The sequence below is a fragment of the Sarcophilus harrisii genome, chromosome 1, assembly GCF_902635505.1.
Source record: "Sarcophilus harrisii chromosome 1, mSarHar1.11, whole genome shotgun sequence".
Lineage (NCBI taxonomy): Eukaryota > Metazoa > Chordata > Mammalia > Dasyuromorphia > Dasyuridae > Sarcophilus > Sarcophilus harrisii.
Window position 1 is genome coordinate 669,295,833 of NC_045426.1, and position 19,334 is coordinate 669,315,166.

The 19,334-nt window shown below is 43.5% G+C and overlaps 2 protein-coding genes across 6 annotated transcripts in view; both read right to left on the minus strand.

The window, feature by feature from the left end:
• The window catches only part of B3GNT3 (UDP-GlcNAc:betaGal beta-1,3-N-acetylglucosaminyltransferase 3), a 33,591-nt gene extending 20,679 nt beyond the window's left edge, over window positions 1–12,912 (minus strand). For all 3 annotated transcript variants that reach the window (XM_003762763.4, XM_023498457.2, XM_023498459.2), the window contains exon 1: window positions 12,789–12,912. The gene's annotated coding sequence lies outside the window, so the exon portion shown is untranslated. The remainder of the gene's footprint in view (window positions 1–12,788) is intronic.
• A 3,633-nt stretch (window positions 12,913–16,545) lies between these two features.
• FCHO1 (FCH and mu domain containing endocytic adaptor 1) overlaps window positions 16,546–19,334 on the minus strand; it is a 49,375-nt gene continuing 46,586 nt past the window's right edge. For all 3 annotated transcript variants that reach the window (XM_031948239.1, XM_012543913.3, XM_031948238.1), the window contains 5 exons: window positions 19,185–19,317; window positions 18,566–18,765; window positions 17,965–18,020; window positions 17,162–17,326; window positions 16,546–16,877 (listed from right to left, as the gene is read on the minus strand). In XM_031948239.1, coding sequence (XP_031804099.1) covers window positions 16,840–16,877; window positions 17,162–17,326; window positions 17,965–18,020; window positions 18,566–18,765; window positions 19,185–19,317 — 592 coding nt within the window. In that variant the 3' untranslated portion in view covers window positions 16,546–16,839. The remainder of the gene's footprint in view (window positions 16,878–17,161; window positions 17,327–17,964; window positions 18,021–18,565; window positions 18,766–19,184; window positions 19,318–19,334) is intronic.

Below are 19,334 nucleotides of genomic sequence, written 5' to 3' on the forward strand. Positions count from 1 at the left end.
TTTACTAGCTGTGTGTACTGCTTACTTCCCTTGGGCCTCAGTTTCCCCATCTGTAGGGGGTTGGACTCAGTGACCTCGAAGATCCTTTCTACCTCTAAATCCTTCCCAGAGCCTCTCCATTGTGTCCTCGACACTCCCACATTCTTGTGTCAACCTATTTCCTGAGGGAGGGGGTAGGGAAGAGGTAGGGAAGGGGTATTCCCTTTTTTTCTGGGATTATCCCTATCTCATCCTTCAACTAGCCTAAGAATCCCATCAGGATCTGGTTTTACCTCTACCTCTCTTTCTCCACTTCACTCAGCCCAGGACCTTACCAATAGCAAAGGGCAGATACAGTTTTGAATTGAAGTGAAAGTGCCTTCAATAAAAAAATCTTTAAATCTCATAAACGGTTGAATGTATGAAAGGGGAGGACAGGAGGGGAAGTTGGTTTAGTGTCCTGTTTGGTGCAGTGGTTAGAGTATTGGGCTTGGGATAAGAGAGACCTAAATTCAAATGCCCAGTCAGAGACTTAGTAGTTAGGAGACCTTGGGCAATTCACTTTTACTTCTCAAAGCCTCAATCTCTTATTCCATAAAAAAGGAAATTGAATCTAAAAGCGTTCAAGGCCTTTAGGTGTAGTCCATGGTTCTTATACTGGTCTTTTTACTTACTATCTCTACGTACCACTGGGCTTCCTTCCTCCTCAGAGATCCTAGTTTCATCCTTTACAATATAAAAGGGCCAGAATGAGTGATATTCAATGGGAGGGATGTAGAAGACCCTTACCCAAAATGACTACTCAGAGATCACTCAATAGAAGGCAGAAAATTTGTTTATTGAAAAACTCCGGAGGATGAGCCGTCCTATCACGAGATAAGAAAGAGAAAGCTCGTGGTAGGAGGGCTAAAGAAGTAGTAAAGATACATAGCTTTTACACAAAAGATTACATCACAAGTAAGAGAGCATTGAGAAGGGGAAGGAGAGGCATCTAATTGATTATTGCTATTTGGATAGATTGGAATGGAAGGTTTCTGTTTCCCCCAAATCTCCTGATTTCTAGGAAACAGAAAATCAGGCCTTCGGGATTAATCAAGCAGATAGCGGTCCAGCTAATAGACTAAATATCAATAAATGTCAAATACTGATAAATGTCATCAGCTCAGGTTAAGTAAATATGTTTCTAGCTGGCCAAGCTCAAGTAAATATGAGCCTGCACATATTATACAGGTCATAGGGGAAACACAGAAATAATGAAAATAAAATACAGAAAAAGAATTCATACATTCCTGTAAGTTCTTCACCTTATCTCTCTCTATTCCATACATCCAAGATCCTTTTCAGTTCTGATAATTTTAAGTGCCTTGTGATAGGAAAAAAAATCAATTAATAATCCAGGGCCTGGTACAGGGAGACTAGGATCCACCTGGCTTGGGAGATGGGAGTCATTCAGCACCCAGAACTAAGCCAGAAAACATTAGGTGTTATTCAATTTCACAACCATTTTTTGAGTATTCCTTTGTGTCCAAAGACAAAACCAACACATCCACTGCCCTCAAGGACCTTACATTCTATTGGAAGAAAACCAATATATACAAAGATAACTATCTACAAAAACTACACAGAGTCATCTTGAGCACCCCCAACTCTACCACTTGTCTGGCAGGAAAACCAATATATACAAAGATAACTATCTACAGAAACTACACAGAGTCATCTGAGAACCCCCAATTCTACCACTTGTCTGGCAGGATAGAACCATGCGCTCAAGTTCTAGCAACAGGGTCCTGGTCCCCAGAAACCAATGATGCTTCTCCTACTTCTTTCCCCTCAATAATGGAGGGATGGAAAATCAATTGAAGAATGGTTGCACAAACTATGGTATAGAAATATAATGGAATATTACTATACTATAAGAAAGGGGGAAGAGACAGTTTCAGAGAAATCTGTATTGAATTAATGCAGAGCAAAGTGAGTAAAATCAGAAGGACAATTTATACAATACCAACAGAACCTAAAGACAAACTTGAAAAGACTTGAGAACTCTAATTCATATCAATTATGAAGCTTATCATCTACCTCAGAACAGAGAAATAAGGGACTTGGGCTACATGGATTCTTGAACATGGCCATTTTCTTTTCCTTCACTATGCTTATTTGTTATCAGGGATTTAAAATTTTTACTTTACATACTGGTGAGGGGAAGAAAGGAGGAAGAGAAAAGTTTTACTAATTAAAAAAAAAGTAGAGTAAAAATAGGGAAAGGAAAAGGTCAAATCCCTTTGGCTTTTGGGACTTAGGGTCTGGTTCTCCAGTTTGGATTCTTCCCAGGACCCATTGTCCAGGAGGAAAGACAAGCAAGGGAGTCAAAGAAGTGGCAAAGAAAGATAGACTGGCTATTTTCTCTTATTTTTCCCTCAACTCTCTCTGACTCCTAAAGTGAGGGGAAAAAGAAGCAAGAGAAGCATGTTTGATCCCAGGAGGTTGCTGGAAGATCTTCAATAATCAGATTAGAGTATGGTCAGTGTGGAGGTGTGAGATGAAGAAGAAGGGTTGGGAAGAACAATAGAAGCAGAGAGAAACTTTAGGGTTGGAGAAACTATTTTTCTGACTAAAGTATCCATACTGAATCTCCTTCTAGCCTTTGCTTGAAGACTTCCAGGAAAGGGGAAACCACAAACCTTGAGGCAGCCTCTTCTACTCTGGGGCAACCTTATTTGGTAAGAAAATTTTTTCTGACCTCAAGTTTAAATTTGCCCCATTCCAGTTTTTCATACATTTTCTTTCTATAGGTTTTAGCTAGATACTGCTTATTATTTTAAGGAAAGCTCCCTTTATTCCTATGCTCTCTCGTGTTTTTAATATGAACGGGTGCTGTATTTTGTCAAAAGTTTTTTTTTGCTTCTATTGAGATTATCATATAATTTCTGTTGGTTTTCTTATTGATATGGTTGATCATGGTCATAGTTTTCCTGATATTGAACCAACCAAACCAACCCTGCATCCTAGTATAAATCTCACTTGGTCATAGTGTATTATCCTGCTGATAAGTTGCCGTTATTTCTTTGCTAATATTTTACTTAAAAATTATGCATCAATATCTATAAGGGAGATTGGTCTGTAATTTTCTTCCTCTATTTTGGCCTTCCTGCTTTGGTTGTCAGTGCTATATTTGAATCATAGAAGGAATTTGGCAGTACTCCTTCTTTACCTATTTTTCCTAAAGGCTATAAAACTGTGCATAACCTTTGACCCAGAAGGGTTATTACTGGGTCTGTATCCAAAGGAAATCATAAAGAAGGGGAAAGGACCCACATGTGCAGAAATATTTGTAGCAGCTCTTTTTGTGGGTCCAAAGAACTGGAAAATGAGTAGGGAAATGCCCTAATGGCTGAACAAGTTGTGGTATACAAAGGTAATGGAATATAAATATAAAAAATGATGAAGAAGCTGATTTTAGAAAGTCATGGAAAGATTTACATGAACTGCTGCTGAGCAAAACAAGCAGAACCAGGAATACATTGCACACAGTAACAGCAATATTGGATGATGATCAACTACGAAATGGTTCTTCTCAGTGGTTCAGTGATCCAAAGCAATCCCAATAGATTTTGGACAGGAAATGCTATCTGCATCCAGAAAAAGAACTAAGAATACTGAATGTAAATTAACACATGCTGTCTTCACTTCTTTTTTCTGTTTTTTTTTCCCTCTCTCCCACATTTTTCCCCTTTGCTCCGATTTTTCTCTTTCAACATGATTCATAAAGCAATATATATATATTAAAAATAAATAAATTTACTAAGAAAAAAACTTTCCTTCTATAAAAGACATCTCCTTCCTTCCAAATACCCAGGTTTACAACCTCAGCTCTTCCCTATCTCTCTCACCTATCACATCTAAGCAGTTGACAAATCTGGATGACTCCCTCATATATCTTATATATGTCATATCCATCCTCTTTTCTTTTTGTATAAAATCACCCCCTTCATTCCATTTCTCCTAGACTACAGCAATAGCTTCCCAATTGGCCTCCTCACTCTGAGTCTCTTTTATCACTTCAATTCATCTTGCACCCAGCTATCGAACCAATATTCCTTTTTTAAAATTACATCAATACATATTTATGGAATAAAACAAGTATTTCCATAACATAGTACAATAATAAAGATGATTGCACATGGAACCACAAATCTGCTGTGTATAACTACCTCTTCCTTTCAAATATCCTACAAAATTATCATGTAATTTTTTTCTCTTTTTTTCTCCCCTCCCTCAATTCCATCCTAGAGAGGGCTACCATTTGACACAAACAGGAGTGTGTGTGTGTATATGGATGCAAGTATACACACACATATAGGGGTATACACATACTATACATACATTATATATGTATGTGTGTGTTTGTATATATATAGAGAGATAGATAGATATAGATACACACACTTTTTCCTCTATATACTTCTATTTATCAGTTCTTTCTCTGAATGCAGATAGTATTTTTTTCATATGTCCTTTACAGTTACCTTTAAAAATTGTATCTTTATATATAGTGCTTTCATAGATAATTTGGCATTTATAATAGTCAAAATAACTTATTCACCCAGTCATTTTAAAAATGATATTACTCTTACTGTATACAATATTCCCTTGGTTCTGTGAACAGATATTCCTAAACTACGAGTCAAGCAAATTGTCATCCATCTGCTTAGTAAACTCCAGTGGCTTCTGCTAGCGTCTAGGGTAAAATACAAATTCCTTTCTTCTTTAAATCCCAGCACAATCTGGCTCCAGTCCAGTTCTCAGTCTTATTTTAATTAAACAAAGTTTTTCAAGTAACAAATATTTTTAAAAAATTAATCTGTCCCTTCCTTTGACCAATTTTTAAAAATAATTATAACTTTTTATTGCCAGAACCCATGCCAGAGTAATTTTTTACAACATTATCCCTTGCACTCACTTCTGTTCTGCTTTTTCCCCTCCCTCCCTCCACCCCCTCCCCCAGATGGCAAGCAGTCCTATACATGTTAAATATCATTGACCAATTTTTAAAAAATTCTCCTGACATATTCTAACAAAACAAATTCTTATGTTGGTTATGTCTGCAAACATCTGTCTCTTTCTGACTTTTAAATGTGACATTTAGTGACATGTTTCATTTTCATTCTTTTGGTCTCCTTGTTGGCCATTGCATTGATCAGAATTCTAGGGTCTTTCAAAATTGTTTTTCTCTAATGTTCGCTCTGAACAGCTTACTTCTTTTTGTATCATTTGTCTGTTTCTCTGAAATTGTCCATTTCCTATTACACATGAAAATTTCATTAGATTGCTATAACACCATTTGGTTAGTCATTCCACTTCCAGGTTTATAGAAGCTACTCTCCCATCATGCATTTGCCATACTGACCGGCTAGACTCTACCTCCCATCTCTGCCCCTTGGTACAGATTGTTCATGCTTGGAACGTTCTTTCTTCTTACGTGGGTCTCTTGGAGTTCCTAATTTCCTTTAAGACTTAGCTTAAGTGAAGCCTTTTCTGATCTACCCCAATTGTGAGTTTCCTTCCTTTGTGGGAGAAGGGTGTGTATGCTGGTAAATGTTTACTAACCAGCTTGGGGACGGGTAGGGATGGTTAGAGTTCACAGTTTTAAGATTAATTTGCACTCATATTTTCTCCATGTAGACAAGCAATAAAATTCTAACACAAACCCTGATTTGTAGTTCTGGCAGGTTTCTGAGATGTAAACCTGGCAGTGAAAACATTCCATATGCTTATTTTGGTATATGTTGTCTCCAAAAGAAGGGTAGCTCCAAGAGACAAGGGTTAATTCACTATTGTCTTTTTATCTCCAGAGCTTACTCCAGTGCTTGGGTTTATGTAGGCATTTAATGCTCTGGGAATTGAATTAAGATTACAGTTATCCCTTTTCAAGGACTGTGGGCATGGAGCACCCCTAATCCGGAAAATCCAAGTAAAAAGTTTTGTACCTTGCTTTGTACCAGAGAAGTCTGAGTTATTATGGCATTAAAAGATAAAATATGTTGATATCGTACAACACTATACATATATTTTATGCATTTTTGTGTTTCTAAATTTTTTCTGTGTTATCTGCTGGACTTTGCATTTCATCAGCATCTGCAGCAGAACTTTCAAAAAATTCCCACATAATTTCTTATGCCAATCATGGGGAAAGTTGTGCCGGGGAAGGAATAACTATACTCCTAGCTCTGCCTCTGGGGTCAATCAGAACCTACACTATCTCTTGTGTACACTACAATTCTTTAAATACTTGGAAAGCAGTTATCCTGTTCTACCCTTACTCCCTTCCCCCCTTCTCCAGTCAAAGTATTCCCAGTTCCTTCAACCAATTCTCTGGATATTCCTCAGTTTATTAGGGTCCTTCTTGGCACCCAAACTGAATACAACACTATACCTGTTACCCAACCAAAGCTCGGTTCAGAGAGAGTATCATCACCTTTCCTCCTTCTGGCCACTCTGTCTCTTTAAGTGAAATCTAACAGCATTTTGGGGGCTGCTAAAACATACAATGCTGATTCATTTGATGTCTACAAAACATGAAAACAAAAATAACTAGCAAAAACCTTCCCCAGATCTTTTTCAGATAAGTTGTTGACTAGCCAAGTCTCTCCCATCTATCTATGTTTACATGGATTAAAAAAAGAAAGAAAAGCCTATTAAATTCATTCTTATTGGATTCAGTTCAATATTCTAAACAGTTAATGTCTTTTCAAATCCTGATCTTGTCATCCAACGTACACTCTAACCTCTGCGCTATATGTCATCTGTCAATTTAACAATCATACCCAGTGTCTGACATCTGAACAGTACTTCATAAATGCCTGAGTGATTCATTTATGCATTTACCTAAGGCTAATAAAAATGTTAAATAGCCAGAGCCAAGCACAGCTCCCTTGCTGATTCTACCGGTGACCACCTTCCACGTTGATCATAAGAATTATAGAGTTAAAGCTGAATGAAACTTTAGAAGTCACTTAGTCCAATCACCTCATTTTACAGAGAAAAAGCTAAAAGCCTAGACACAACAAGTGATTTGTTCGAGGTTGTATAAATGAAAGAATCAAAATCAGCTATAAATCCAAGATTCTTTTTATTGTGCCATGCTATTTCCTTATTGAAAGAGGAACTTCCCTTTTGATCCACTGTTCAACTACTTTTAAATTCATCCAATTGTTCTGTTTTCTGCAGGCAGTTATGTTAACCAGCAGAGAAGATCAACAAGCTCTGGATCTGAAGTCAAGAAGATCTGAATTCAAATCCAGACTCGGATATTTCCTTAGTGTGTGACCATTTACCTCAGTTTCCTCAATTGTAAAATAGGGATGATAATAACATCTGCCTCCTAGGTTGCTGTGAGGATCAAGTGAGATAATATTTAAAAACTGCTTAGCACAGTGCCTGTTATATAACAGACACTATATACATCTTCATCATCATCATCAGGATTGCTGTTGTCGTCTAGCCCACATCTCTCTATTTTTCCCACTTTGTCAATAACTGCTGACATTTTCATAAACTCTACCTGCAGCATCCCCTAGATTTCTGTTTTTTAAAATAGTCAAAAAGAAAAATAAGTTTAATCAGATACGATTTACTCTCAGCTACTCATCCATTTAATCTCCTGCTGTTGTTGATTTCCTCTCCAAAAGTTCACCAACACCTCTCTAATGAGCCTTTTTAGAATTTCCACAGAAATCCAAAACTCCATTCTCTTCTCTTTCTTTGAAAATTGGGACAAAACATGCTCTTTCTCCATTTGGTCAACAGATCTCTTGCTTATTATCATTTATCAAAGATCCTTGACAATCGTTCATCAAGTTAAGCCAAGCTCACAAGCTCTTTCCCTGGACTAGGCCACATGCTAAGCAATGGAGATACATAGAAAGTCAAAAATAGTATCTGCCTTTAAGGAGCTCACAATGTAATGGGGAATTGTGCAGTCCCGTCTATCAGTCCTTCCATTTCTTTGTGACATGGTCTACCTGATCAGGTGGATTTTTGCCTCCCCTTAATTTTCTTCCTGAAACCTCATTTTAAGAAGGGAGCCCTGGTCAACCATCTCTATTTCCTGGTTGGCTACACTCCTTGAAGTCTTTCATTATGCAACTGTACCAGGCAGAACTCTAGCTTTCTGATTCCATGTGCTCATTCTCGTCCTATAGCAAAATTTATATTTATTAAGGTCAGAGGCTGAACCATTTTAAAATAATAATGGCCCTTAGCACAAGTCTTTGCATACAGTAGGCAATTAATGTGTTCACTAAATTAGGTTACCTTGGAAATCCCCTCTCTATCCAGTCAGGTGAATCAAAGCTAGCTGTCTGAGTGACCACTGACTGTCATCAGACTACTGAGTCCCCTGCCCTGCCCTGCCTCCATCTTAGGGCAATAGGGAGAATTTGAGGAGAGAATGGGTTAGAGCTTTTATAAACTTCTGAGGAATATAAGCTATCACTTATTCTTTTCTTCCAGGAAGACACATTTCCATTCCAAGCCTCCAACTCCAGCCTAGACTTGAGTGACCTGATAAAATGTTGCCCTCCCAGCTCTGCCTTCCCATAGGGCAGCTGGGTGCACCTGGTTGGATTCCCCTAGGATTAGGGGAGGAAGAGACTAAATGCTGTGTGCCAGCAATATTAAATATATTCAGGTCATGGGCCAACCTTGGGCAAAGCCCTAACAAGCTGGACTCCACACCCGGTCACATACTGGCCTATTAACACATCATTCCACCCTAAAGGTCTTGCTATAACATATTTTAAAGGACTTTAAAAACTCACAACCCTGGACAAACCCTTCCTGGTTCTGGACTGAGTCTATAGAAAAGGTAATATTTAACTGAATACATGTGGAAGGAGGCCTTGGTCCTGGGCCAGGTTGGGTGTAGGCCCCACCTTCATCCAAGTGGTAAATAGCTGTCAGCCCTTGCCCACGGCTTCCTATGGCTCCTGATGTCAGACCGGCCACCCAATGTGCCCATATCTGAACAATCTCTGGAATCCAATCTCTTCAAACTTCTCAGTTCTGGTCACCATGAGGGATGGTTCTTGAAAAGCAATGGTGCCAGAGCCCCAGGATCCAGCTTCTGCCCACAGCCTTGGCAGCCAGTTTCTTTCCATCCAAGTGCCATTCAAAGGAGTTAGACATCTCCTGGGGCTCTCCTCACACTGGTGTCAAAAGGGTCCAGGGCCACAGCCTCTGGGTGGCCTGATCTTTCAGGGCTCCCCCCCCCAAGTCCGACATCATTTCAATAGCACCTTTTCCCTTGTTTATAGGAAATCCCTTTACCCTCTCTGGGTCTCAATTTCCTCATCTGTAAAATAAGGAGATTGGAGTGGATTGGGAGCTCTTCATTTATAATCTGTGGTGCTTTTTTTGTAGTAACTATTTCAATATAATTGGTTTCCTTTATAATAAAAATAAGGTTCAATACACACAAAAATTAATTCCTGGTCTAGATGATCCATAAAATCTCTTCAATTTCTAGAATTACATAATTTATTTTTGATGGGGAAGTTTCCAACTTGTGGGCCAAACTATGCAAAAGGTCCAACTCATTAAATGATTAACAATAATAAACAGATTCACAGAAGCATAGATCTAAGACAGAAAGGGACTTCAGTGACCATGGAATCCAATCTCATTTTATAGATGGAGAAACTGAGGCCTGGAGAATGAAGTGACTTGACCAATGTCATCATCAGAGGCAGGATATGAGCCAAGGTTCTGCTGATTCAGTGCTTTCTTCGGTACTTCACACTGCTTCTTTTATAGAGTTTCTGTATACCTAATAATGTCACTTTACAGGAAAAGTCTTTTTGAATAGATGTGGACTCTGCTGCAAGTTCATTTAAATTCATTTTAAACTGTTAATTCACAGTGTATTATCTCAGTGGATAATAATAATGGTTAGTATTTATATGGCTAAACATTAAGATTCTCTCAAAGTACTTTACAAATATTCTCATTTGAATATTCTGTGAGGAAGGTGCTGTTAATAGCTTCAGTTTACAGATGAGGAAACTGAAGCAAACTGAGGTTAAATGACTCATTCAAAGTCACACAACTAGTAAAGTATCCAAGATGGAATTGGGTCTTCCTGACTCTAAGTGCTTTCAATCCTGCATCACCTTATTGCCTCAAGGTAGTTTAGTCATTTTTTCAGTCATGTCCAGCTCTTCTCTTTATGACTTCTTTTGGAGTCTTCTTGGCTGAGGTGCTGGAGTGGTTTCCCATTTCCTTCTCCAGCTCATTTTACAGATGAGGAAACTGAGGCAAACCGAAATGACTTGCCCAGTCTAGTGTCTGAGGCTGGCTTTGAACTAAAGAAAAGGAGTCTTCCTGACTCTAAATTCAGCACTTTACTCACTGTATCACCTAGTTGCAGTTAGCTATAAGGTCATGATAATACAAAGATTAGCTTTGTGAAGGTCCAAGATATTTTCTAGTCAAAACGTCAATTAATCAACAAACATTTACTAAACACCTACTTGATATTGTGTTAAGTCCTGGGGATAAGATGAAGGGCAAAAGCTAGTCCTTGATCTTGAAGAGAACACAGTCTCATATGGAAATGAGTATGGACAAATGAATTAGACGCAGGGTAAATTGGAGATAAAGACCAGAGAGGGGACATGAGCATTAGGGGGAATCAGGAAAGCCTTCCCTTAGAAAGTGGGATTCTAGCAGAAGTTTGAAGGAAGTCAGGAAGTGGAGATGAGGAGGGAGAGTATTCTAGACATGGGGGAAGAGCCCCTGTCTCTAGATTGCAGAGAACATGGAGTGGTAAGGGGAGAGGAGTCACATTTTTTATCTGATCATAGAAGTGATAAAGAACCACTTGAAATTGTTGAATGTCGGGGAGAGAGGGAAATATAGGACATGGTCAGATCTCTACTTTAGGCCGGTTAATTTGTGCTGACTAGAGAATGGAGTGAAGTGGGGGAATCAGTCAGCAGATTAGTACAGTGGTCAGGCATAAGGTAATAAGAGTGGTAGCATTGTCAGAAGAGAGAAGGGGGCACAGAAGAGATAGTTATGGAGGCAAAATCGACAGTTCTTGGTAACCAAATGGTTGGATATGGGGCAGGAGTAGGGAGTGAGGAATCAAGGATAAAACCTCAAGTTTCAAGCCTGGATGGCAGAAAATAATGGCGTCCTCAGAAATAATGAGGAAGTTAGGAAGTGCAGAGGATTGGGGGTGGATGGGAAGATTTCCCATTTTTTAAAGATTGGAAACCACTGACTTAGGTCATTTTTAAAAATTTCACCTAGCTCCCATACATCAGCTGTTTGTAGTCAACAGTTCTTGGAAGATTGGATACAGAGGCCATTTTATACCCAAGGTACCTCTCTCCAAAGCCGGCTGGGTGACCTTCCCACACTCTCCCTTCTAGTCAAACTAGCCTGCTAGGTGCCCACTGAGGACCGGCCATCTCCCAGCCTTCCGGTGCCTGGAATCCACTCCCTCCACATCTCTCCTGAGAAAGGCTTCCTAGCTTTCTTCAAAACCCTTCCAGGAGACCCCATCCCTTATTGGCCACTCTCACTCTTGACTTTTATACTTTGTATATATTTAGAATTTCCCATATTTGTATCCATATAGTATCCTCCCCCACCCCCCAACCAGTAAACAAACACTTATTAAGAGCCTCCAAAGTCCTAGAGCTGGGAGTTCCAGCCATGAAAAAGGTTACATTCTATTGGAGTGTTTCCCCCAAACGCAAACAAATTTATACAATGTAAATGGGGAGTATAATTCCAGGTCCTAGCTCTTAGGAAACCAGGAAAGCCTTCCGGCAAAAGATGGGAACTGAGCTGAGCCTTGGAAGACACATTCAGAGCTGGAGATGAAGAGGAGGTGAGGAGGGCTTTCTCCTGAGTGGGAATTATTTCACTGTTGAGCTCCCCACACCTACCAGGCTTCGGCTACACACCTGAGGTAAACATTTGTGGAATTTATGTTAATTAACATCCCGACGTTCTCAAATCCCTTCCCAGAGCCCTCCTGGCTCTGACATTCTGTTCTCCTGCACTTCCGTTATATCCCTTCCAAAGTCGGCCACAAGCTGTGGGGTGAAAGAGCACGGGACCACTGTGCTGGAGGGAAGTAAGCATAGAAAGCAGAAGCGGAGGCGGGGAGAGAGGAGGGCTGGGCTGGAGTTTGTGTATTTTAAATGAAAACCCTTAGCACCCTCAGCTGAGGATTTTTAACCCAAACTGGGTGTCCAGTTTCTATCAGTCTCAGGCGCTCAGATCCGGGGCCCTGCCCGGACAATTGGTGAAGGGGCTCATGGGTTCCTAGGTGGGGATATAGTGGCTGAATGAAGTCCTGGGACTATTTCAGCTCCTGGTTTTCCCGAATTCTTGATTCCTTACATTCTAGTTCCACCCCAAAACTTTCACATAAAGGAAAAAGGAGGGATTTTCCTTCGGAGAATTTGAAGCAGGTGACAAGCTCAGAATTTGGGACTGGCCCTTTGGTCTCTGCCCCAAGGATCGGAGGGGGAGGGAGGGGGGAACTCTGGTTGGTACAGACAGTTCACATCCTCAGAAAGCCCGCTCTTTGTCCCGCAAGCGATTCAGCACCAACCAGGACGCCAAAGGAAATGGTGGTGGAGGGAGACTGGGAAGGCTAGAGCTTCTCCCTAAGAGTCTCCTCCCTTGGAGGTCTGGGAAATCGGCTACCCCCAACTCCTCACTGTCCTAAGTGAGCCCCGTTCCCTTGCAGAAGACTGGGTGATCTCAGGCCCCCTTCTTAAAGCACTCACCACTAGGCAGTCCTGCCCTTGAAGCAGACAGCTCTTCCCCTGGAAACCGGCTCCAACGTTTTGGCCACAGTATTTCCCTCTAGACTAAAAAAGCTAGGTTTCACCTGCTCGGAGAATTGGCCACGTCCCCTTCTTCCCCCGCCCAGCTCAGGCCCCTCCCCGCAGCCGAGCCAAAGTTTCCCGGACTGAGGCGATGCTCTCTGTGCTTGGGACACTCGAAGTTCAGGTAGTTCTCTGCCCCCTCAAACTCTTTTGTCTTCAAGCTCAAAGTTTTCTTCCCTCGTCTTCCAGTTACAAAGAGTTTGGGCTAGGAGGCAGAGGACTTAGAATCCTTGCCACATCACAGATGTTTCTACAGCAAATTGCTGCCTCTATGAGCCTCAGTTTCTCCATCTGTCAAATAAGGACTTTGAACTAAGTCCTTCCTTCTCCGTTCCCCTCCCTCCTTCCCGCCCAATTCTGATAGTCTTTGTTCTGTGATACCTCCTAGTTCTAATATTCTGCATCCTAAAAGTCCTCCTGGCTCCTACTTTTATATTTCCAACATCTCTCCCTGCGCTGACATTGTATGCATTAAAGTCCCTTCCCAACTGACTGATCTGCTTGTAGGCGTCCTCCTCCTCCGCCTCAGTATTCTCTTAATATTACCCCTCCTCCAACACTTGGGGCCTCTCCTAAAACTTCGAGGAGAAAAAAGGGAAGAGGTCCTCCCTTTGAGATGTAGATTGGTCTTTGTTCTCAGAAACAATTAACACCTCAAGGCTACTTTTCTCTCTCCGCTTCTAGAGACTTTTTTTTAAAAAAACAAACTCTCATAAACATCCTCTCCCAGATTCCTCTAACTGCCCTAGGTAGGAGGTCCGGAAGAGGGAATTTCTCCCCCTTAGAAAATGGAAAATTAGGAAACTGGAACTTGAGGGTGGGGGGAAGACATTCTAGGTGACTGGGAATGAATCGGCAATAAAGCCTAGACTAGGCTCCAGCTACCTGAAATGTCCCCATCCCACAACATTTTTTTTTTTTTTCTTTTTACTTAAAACTCTTCTGGCAATCTGGTGAATTGGATCCCTTAATTCAGGGGACCTCAAACTACCGCCCGCGGGCCAGATGCAGCAGCTGAGGATGATTATCCCCCTCATTCAGGGCTATGAAGTTTCTTTATTTAAAGGCCCACAAAACAAAGTTTTTGTTTTTACTATAGTCCTCCCTCCAACAGTCTGAGGGACAGTGAACTGGCCCCCCATTTAAAAAGTTTGAGAACCCCTGCAAGTAATTGAAGGGCAAGCTCAGTTTCCATCAGTCAGTGAAAATAAAGCTAATTTCCCCCCCTAACCAGGCTCATGGAGCTTCTCATCTTTCTATAGGTCTTGAACACCCTCAGATCAAGACCTCCCATCCAAGGGCATCTTGGGAAGCAAGAAAATATATCTGAGGGGCCAAGAATCAAGAAAATATATCTGAGGGCCTATGGCCAGGCTCAACATCTCAGGAACAGGAAAAGGTTGGTTAAATGACTCAGAGTAGATGGCTAAAGGATGTGTTGGAGGATGTGTTGGAGGGTGAGTGGGGGGCCCCCACCCTCTGAGAGGAAAGATGAGGATATCACTTCATAGAATAAACATCATCTTATTTTGCCAGCGCTTCCACCCAATAATTTCTGTTTTTCATCCTTATGGTGTGCAAATATGTTTTGAAATAGGTATACAAAACCTCCCATATCTCAGAACACTATATAAAAGTTGTAAATATGTACATTTTTTTCAAATTGTGTTCAAATATACCATGATGTTAATTAGAAACTAGTATAAAGAAGCTAGGTGTACCGGCTGTGACTTTTTGTGCCCAATCTTCCTGGTACCCAGATATTAATAGAAACCTTGGTGGTGGTGAAATCTACCATTGGAACCAATGAGCCAGTTTATAGCCAGTCCAGGATCAGAGGATCAGGCAATCAAGTGATCAGGGAATCAGGTGATCATGATGTGGCAAAGATTCCTATCTTTGATTCCCAAACCCCTCTAGTGAATGTAATTGCCCTTTGACTCACAAATCCTGGTCCCTTTGAATTCCAGTAGAAGATCCCGACCTGTCCCAGCCCCATTCCGATCTGAGCCAACTTTGGGGCTACACCCAAAAGCCCCTCAAACTAAGTCTCCTATTATAAAAGGGCCCCGCTGGGAACCCCTCTTTGCAGAGATTCCAAACATGCTAGCCTTGTGAGGACTCTCTGTCCACTGGACCCTCTGTCCGGTGTCCTCCTTATCTCTACCTTCACCTATCTTCTACTTCTAAAATCAATAATAAAACCTCTTTTATCAATCTAGCTCTCGGGCTAATAAATGCTTTTATTGGGGACTCGCGGTTACTAGACCTCATTTACCGCCGTATCCTTGTGCCGAATCCAAGGGGGTTACAGGGGAGCTTTGCTTGACTTCCTGTACCCAAACCTGCCACTAGACCTTAACTCAAACCCTAATTTCATTTAGGTACCCCAAATCTACACCTCAACAATCAGGCGATCAAGCGATCAGGGGATCAGGCTATCAGGGGATCAGGTTTGCCTTCAATAAATCTTAGCTAGTGAATACAGTGTCCAGTACAACCTAGCGTGCTCCCCTCTCATGCCAGATTCATCTTTCCCTCTAGAGGAGCAGTCCTAGGACTTTTGGACCCTTAGTGAAAGGGGAGGCACACAATATCTGAGGAAGAAAGATCGGTTCAAGAGGGAGGTAGGGGCTTTAAGTAGGCCAGATACCAGGAACAGTGGTTACATTTCCAAAAATGAACCTTGTAAGGACTGGGTAGGAGGAACTCGGGAATCTAAGTCATGATACTTACAAGTGCCAAAGATAATGTCAAAAAACAAAGGAAAGGAATTAGGGGAGAGAGTCCTGGGATGGGAACCAGGAGAGCAGATTCTCAGGCCCGCGCCAGAGGATACACCATCTATTTTCTAAACTCTATTCAATGTCATAACACAAAACCTTAGACCGAGTGGGAAGCTCACAGAGGCTGAACAGAGATAGGGCTGGGTGTGGGGGCCCAAAGACTGAGCAAGATAGAAGTCCGCCTCTGCCACCCACTGGCAAAGTTAGTGACCATCAGCCTTCTCTTCAGTAAAATAGAACAATTGTATCTCCCTGGCAAGATGGGCAGGAATCCAATAGAAGGTAACGTGTGTGGAAAACTTGCCAAATTAATACTAAAGATATAAAAGCCAGTAGCCTCTGACTAGCCTCGACATTACCATGTTTAAGGACTCTCTGGGTCTTTGATTCGGCTCTAAGGGCCCTCCCAGCCTTGACCTCCTGGGTCCTAAGGGCCCTCCCAGCTCTGACCTCCTGGGTCCTAAGGGCCCTCCCAGCTCTGACCTCCTGGGTCCTAAGGGCCCTCCCAGCTCTGACCTCCTGGGTTCTAAGGGCCCTCCCAGCTCTGACCTCCTGGGTTCTAAGGGCCCTCCCAGCTCTGCCATTCTGGGTTCTAAGGACCCTCCCAACTCTCATGTCCTAGGTAGCTCTGACCCTGTCTATTCTAAGGCCTGGGTTTCCCACATCTGATATCCTCCCAGATTTGACATTGTGTTCTACGGGCCCTCCCAACTCTGATATTTTGGGTTCCAACACTGCTACTTGCTGATCTTATGAGCTTTTCCTTACAAAAGCCTCTCCAATGTAGAGTCTGGATGAGGTTCCACATTGAAAAGTTCCCAGAGTAGCCAAGCAAGGCCCCCTCCCCCTCTTTCCCCAAATGAGAAGCCCAGAGCCAGAATAGTTTTATTAGAAAATAAAGTGTTTATTCAAATGACATAAAACCTCAGGGGCTGACCTGGCCTTGGGTTGAACAGGAGGAATGTGGGAGAGAAGAGGAAGTTCAGGGGAAGGGCTCAGCCCAGAATGGGGAGCTTTGGGCCCCCCCCCTCTTTCCCAACTATTCCAGTCCAAGCTAGAGCTTTAAAATCAACTTGGGCCCAAATTGGGAAAGCAGGGGGGGGGGCGCAGACTCCCCACGGAATCCAAAGTGCAAATCCAAGCCCGAGAGGAAGCAGCACAGGCTAGCACAGCCCAGCTCCGCAGCTGGCCAGATAGGTCCCTGTGGAACAAGAGCAGTTTGCTGGGTCCAGAGAATGGTTCGGGCCGCCTTGCCTGGCTGCTGACCGCTTTTCCCCTCTCCATTCCATCCAGTTTCAGACGCCCCTGAGGATCCCTTTTCTCCTCCAGTCCCAAGTTTGAATCTATTCCCTCCTCTCCCCTCATCACCTCCAGGCAGCATGACTGCAGATCCTTTCCTGGGCTCCCGGGGTGGAGCCTCATAGGGACTTTGAAGATGAAGGAAGCCCCAGGAAGGGGAGAATGGCCCCCTCCCCAGTCTAGTACCTGTAGTAAATCTTCTCTTCACCAAAGACATGCGGTATCCATTGCCCACGAGCTCCACATCCACCCCAGACAGGGTGCTGCCCTCACTGGTGAAGTGGGCCGCTACCGGGCCGGGCAGGCTGGGGCCAGACAGAGGTTCCCAGCTGGCAGAGAGATGGCCTTGGCCTGGGGGGGCAAAGCAGCCAGATGCTGGTCCCGCCTAAGCGGGAAGCGGGGCATTCCCTGACACCTTACAGGTCTGAGGAGAGCACAGTGGAGGCCACTAGGGCCCCAGTCTCCTCCTCAGCCTCAGAGATGACATGACTGGCTCCTGCCTCCCCGCCTAATGTTTCAGGGAGGAGCACAGCGAGTGATTTGCCATGTGCCTTGAACAAGATCTCCTTACCCCAATCCCTGGGATGGGGCTGAGGAAGGATCCTCCCGACTCACACTCCAAATCTCTACCCCACTGGAATCACCATCCACTCTACAGGTTCCTTATATGTCTCCCCCAGTAGAATGTGGGCTCTTTGAGGGCAGGAATTTGTTTCTTAGTATTCCCAGGCTTAGCAGAGCGCATGGCACATAGAATACAATACCAACAAACCCACCACACAACCACTCTGACATCTTGTGTTCTAATGAATTCTAAGGGCCCTCCCAGCTCTGACCTCCTGGGTTCTAAGGGCCCTCCCAGCCCTGACATTCTGGGTTCATCTCAGATTTATATGTTAAGGTTCTGTAAAGGAAGACTTAGGACTGGGGACAGGTTGCCAGAAATTTTAAGATGAATCTCATCTTCCTCCCCATCTTCAAGGGCTCACCCCCTTCTTCTGATACATCTGGAAGTCTCCATAAAAGCCTCTTCTCCTCCAGGTTCCTACAGGCAGAAAAAGGTACAGACCTCAGCTAAGTCTGCTAGCCGGGGCCCAGTCCCTTCCTCATCCCATTCCTCCCAGAGCTCAGGCTGGTCCTGGGTTCCTAGACCCAAACAGATGCCCTTGGGCCTCATGTTGGAGCCTCCTCCTCTGCAGGGTGACCCCCTCCTGTATCTTACCAAGAAAACTCCAAATAAGCTCACGAAGACTCAGACATGATTCACAGACAAAGCAGCATTTGTTCATTCCCCCATCCATCCGGTCCTTCTAGGTCCCACTTCTGGTCAACTTCCCGTTTCCCCCAGAACTGACGCGCCACTTACTGCGGCCTGCCCAGCTGGCAACTTCCACCCTCCATCAACCTTTCTTTCTTTGCAGACAGCACATGGCAGGTTATGTACCCACTCACATGTCTATGTGGCTTCCCTGGCTAAGCAAGTTCCCTGAGGGTCAGGACTGCTCGACACACTAGAGGTTTCCAAGATCCCAGAATGTAATCCAGTCCCTTGTAACTACTTCCTCATTGGAAAACGCAGGGAGGTCTCACCAGCTGGCAGAAGGCTGCAGACGGACGTTGGTGACTGGCTCCTCCACAGGCAGCAGGATCTGGACGTTGGTGAGCGGGGTGGGCAGAGCCATGGCGCTTGGGCAATAACTATACTCCACTGAGACTTGGGTCAGGGCCCGGCCACATTGCCAGTGGGCACTGAGCTGCAGAGGGGCTGCCTGGGCCCCAGGTTTAGAGAACTGGGCAAGGAAGAGGGCAGCAGTTAGGGAGAGAAGCAGCTGGTCTTGTCCCCTTCCCCAATTTGTCCTGTGTGTTGGCTGAGACCCCTTCCAACTCTAGATCTGATCAATACTGTCTCTGTATGTGAGCAATGAAAGTTCTCTATCCTGTGCATTGGGGCGCCCTGGAGAGCCCCCATCCCATCTCCCTGAGTTAAAGCCCCCTTCCCATCTCACTGAGTTAGAGCCCCCTTCCCACCTCCCTGAGTTTCCATGTAGAGCCCCCATCCCCACGTCTAGGCCTTCTGAGACCACACGGCCCAGGCTTCTGGGGAACTCCTGCCAACTTTCCCTCCGTCTCTTGTTATCACAGCTGACATCTTCCTTTTGGGCTTCCAGCTCTCCCTCTTCCTGTAGCCCCCCCCCTTCTAGGCCTTCACCTGGTATCTAAGCAGCACCACATTGTAGTAGGAGGCTGCCGGGGTCTGTTCCGCCTGGCGCTGGAGATGCCCCGTCAGAGCAGACATGTTCAGCCAGAAGTCCTTGGTGGCTGGATCGCTTTGAGAAGGGTCACTGGAGAGCAAGTTTGG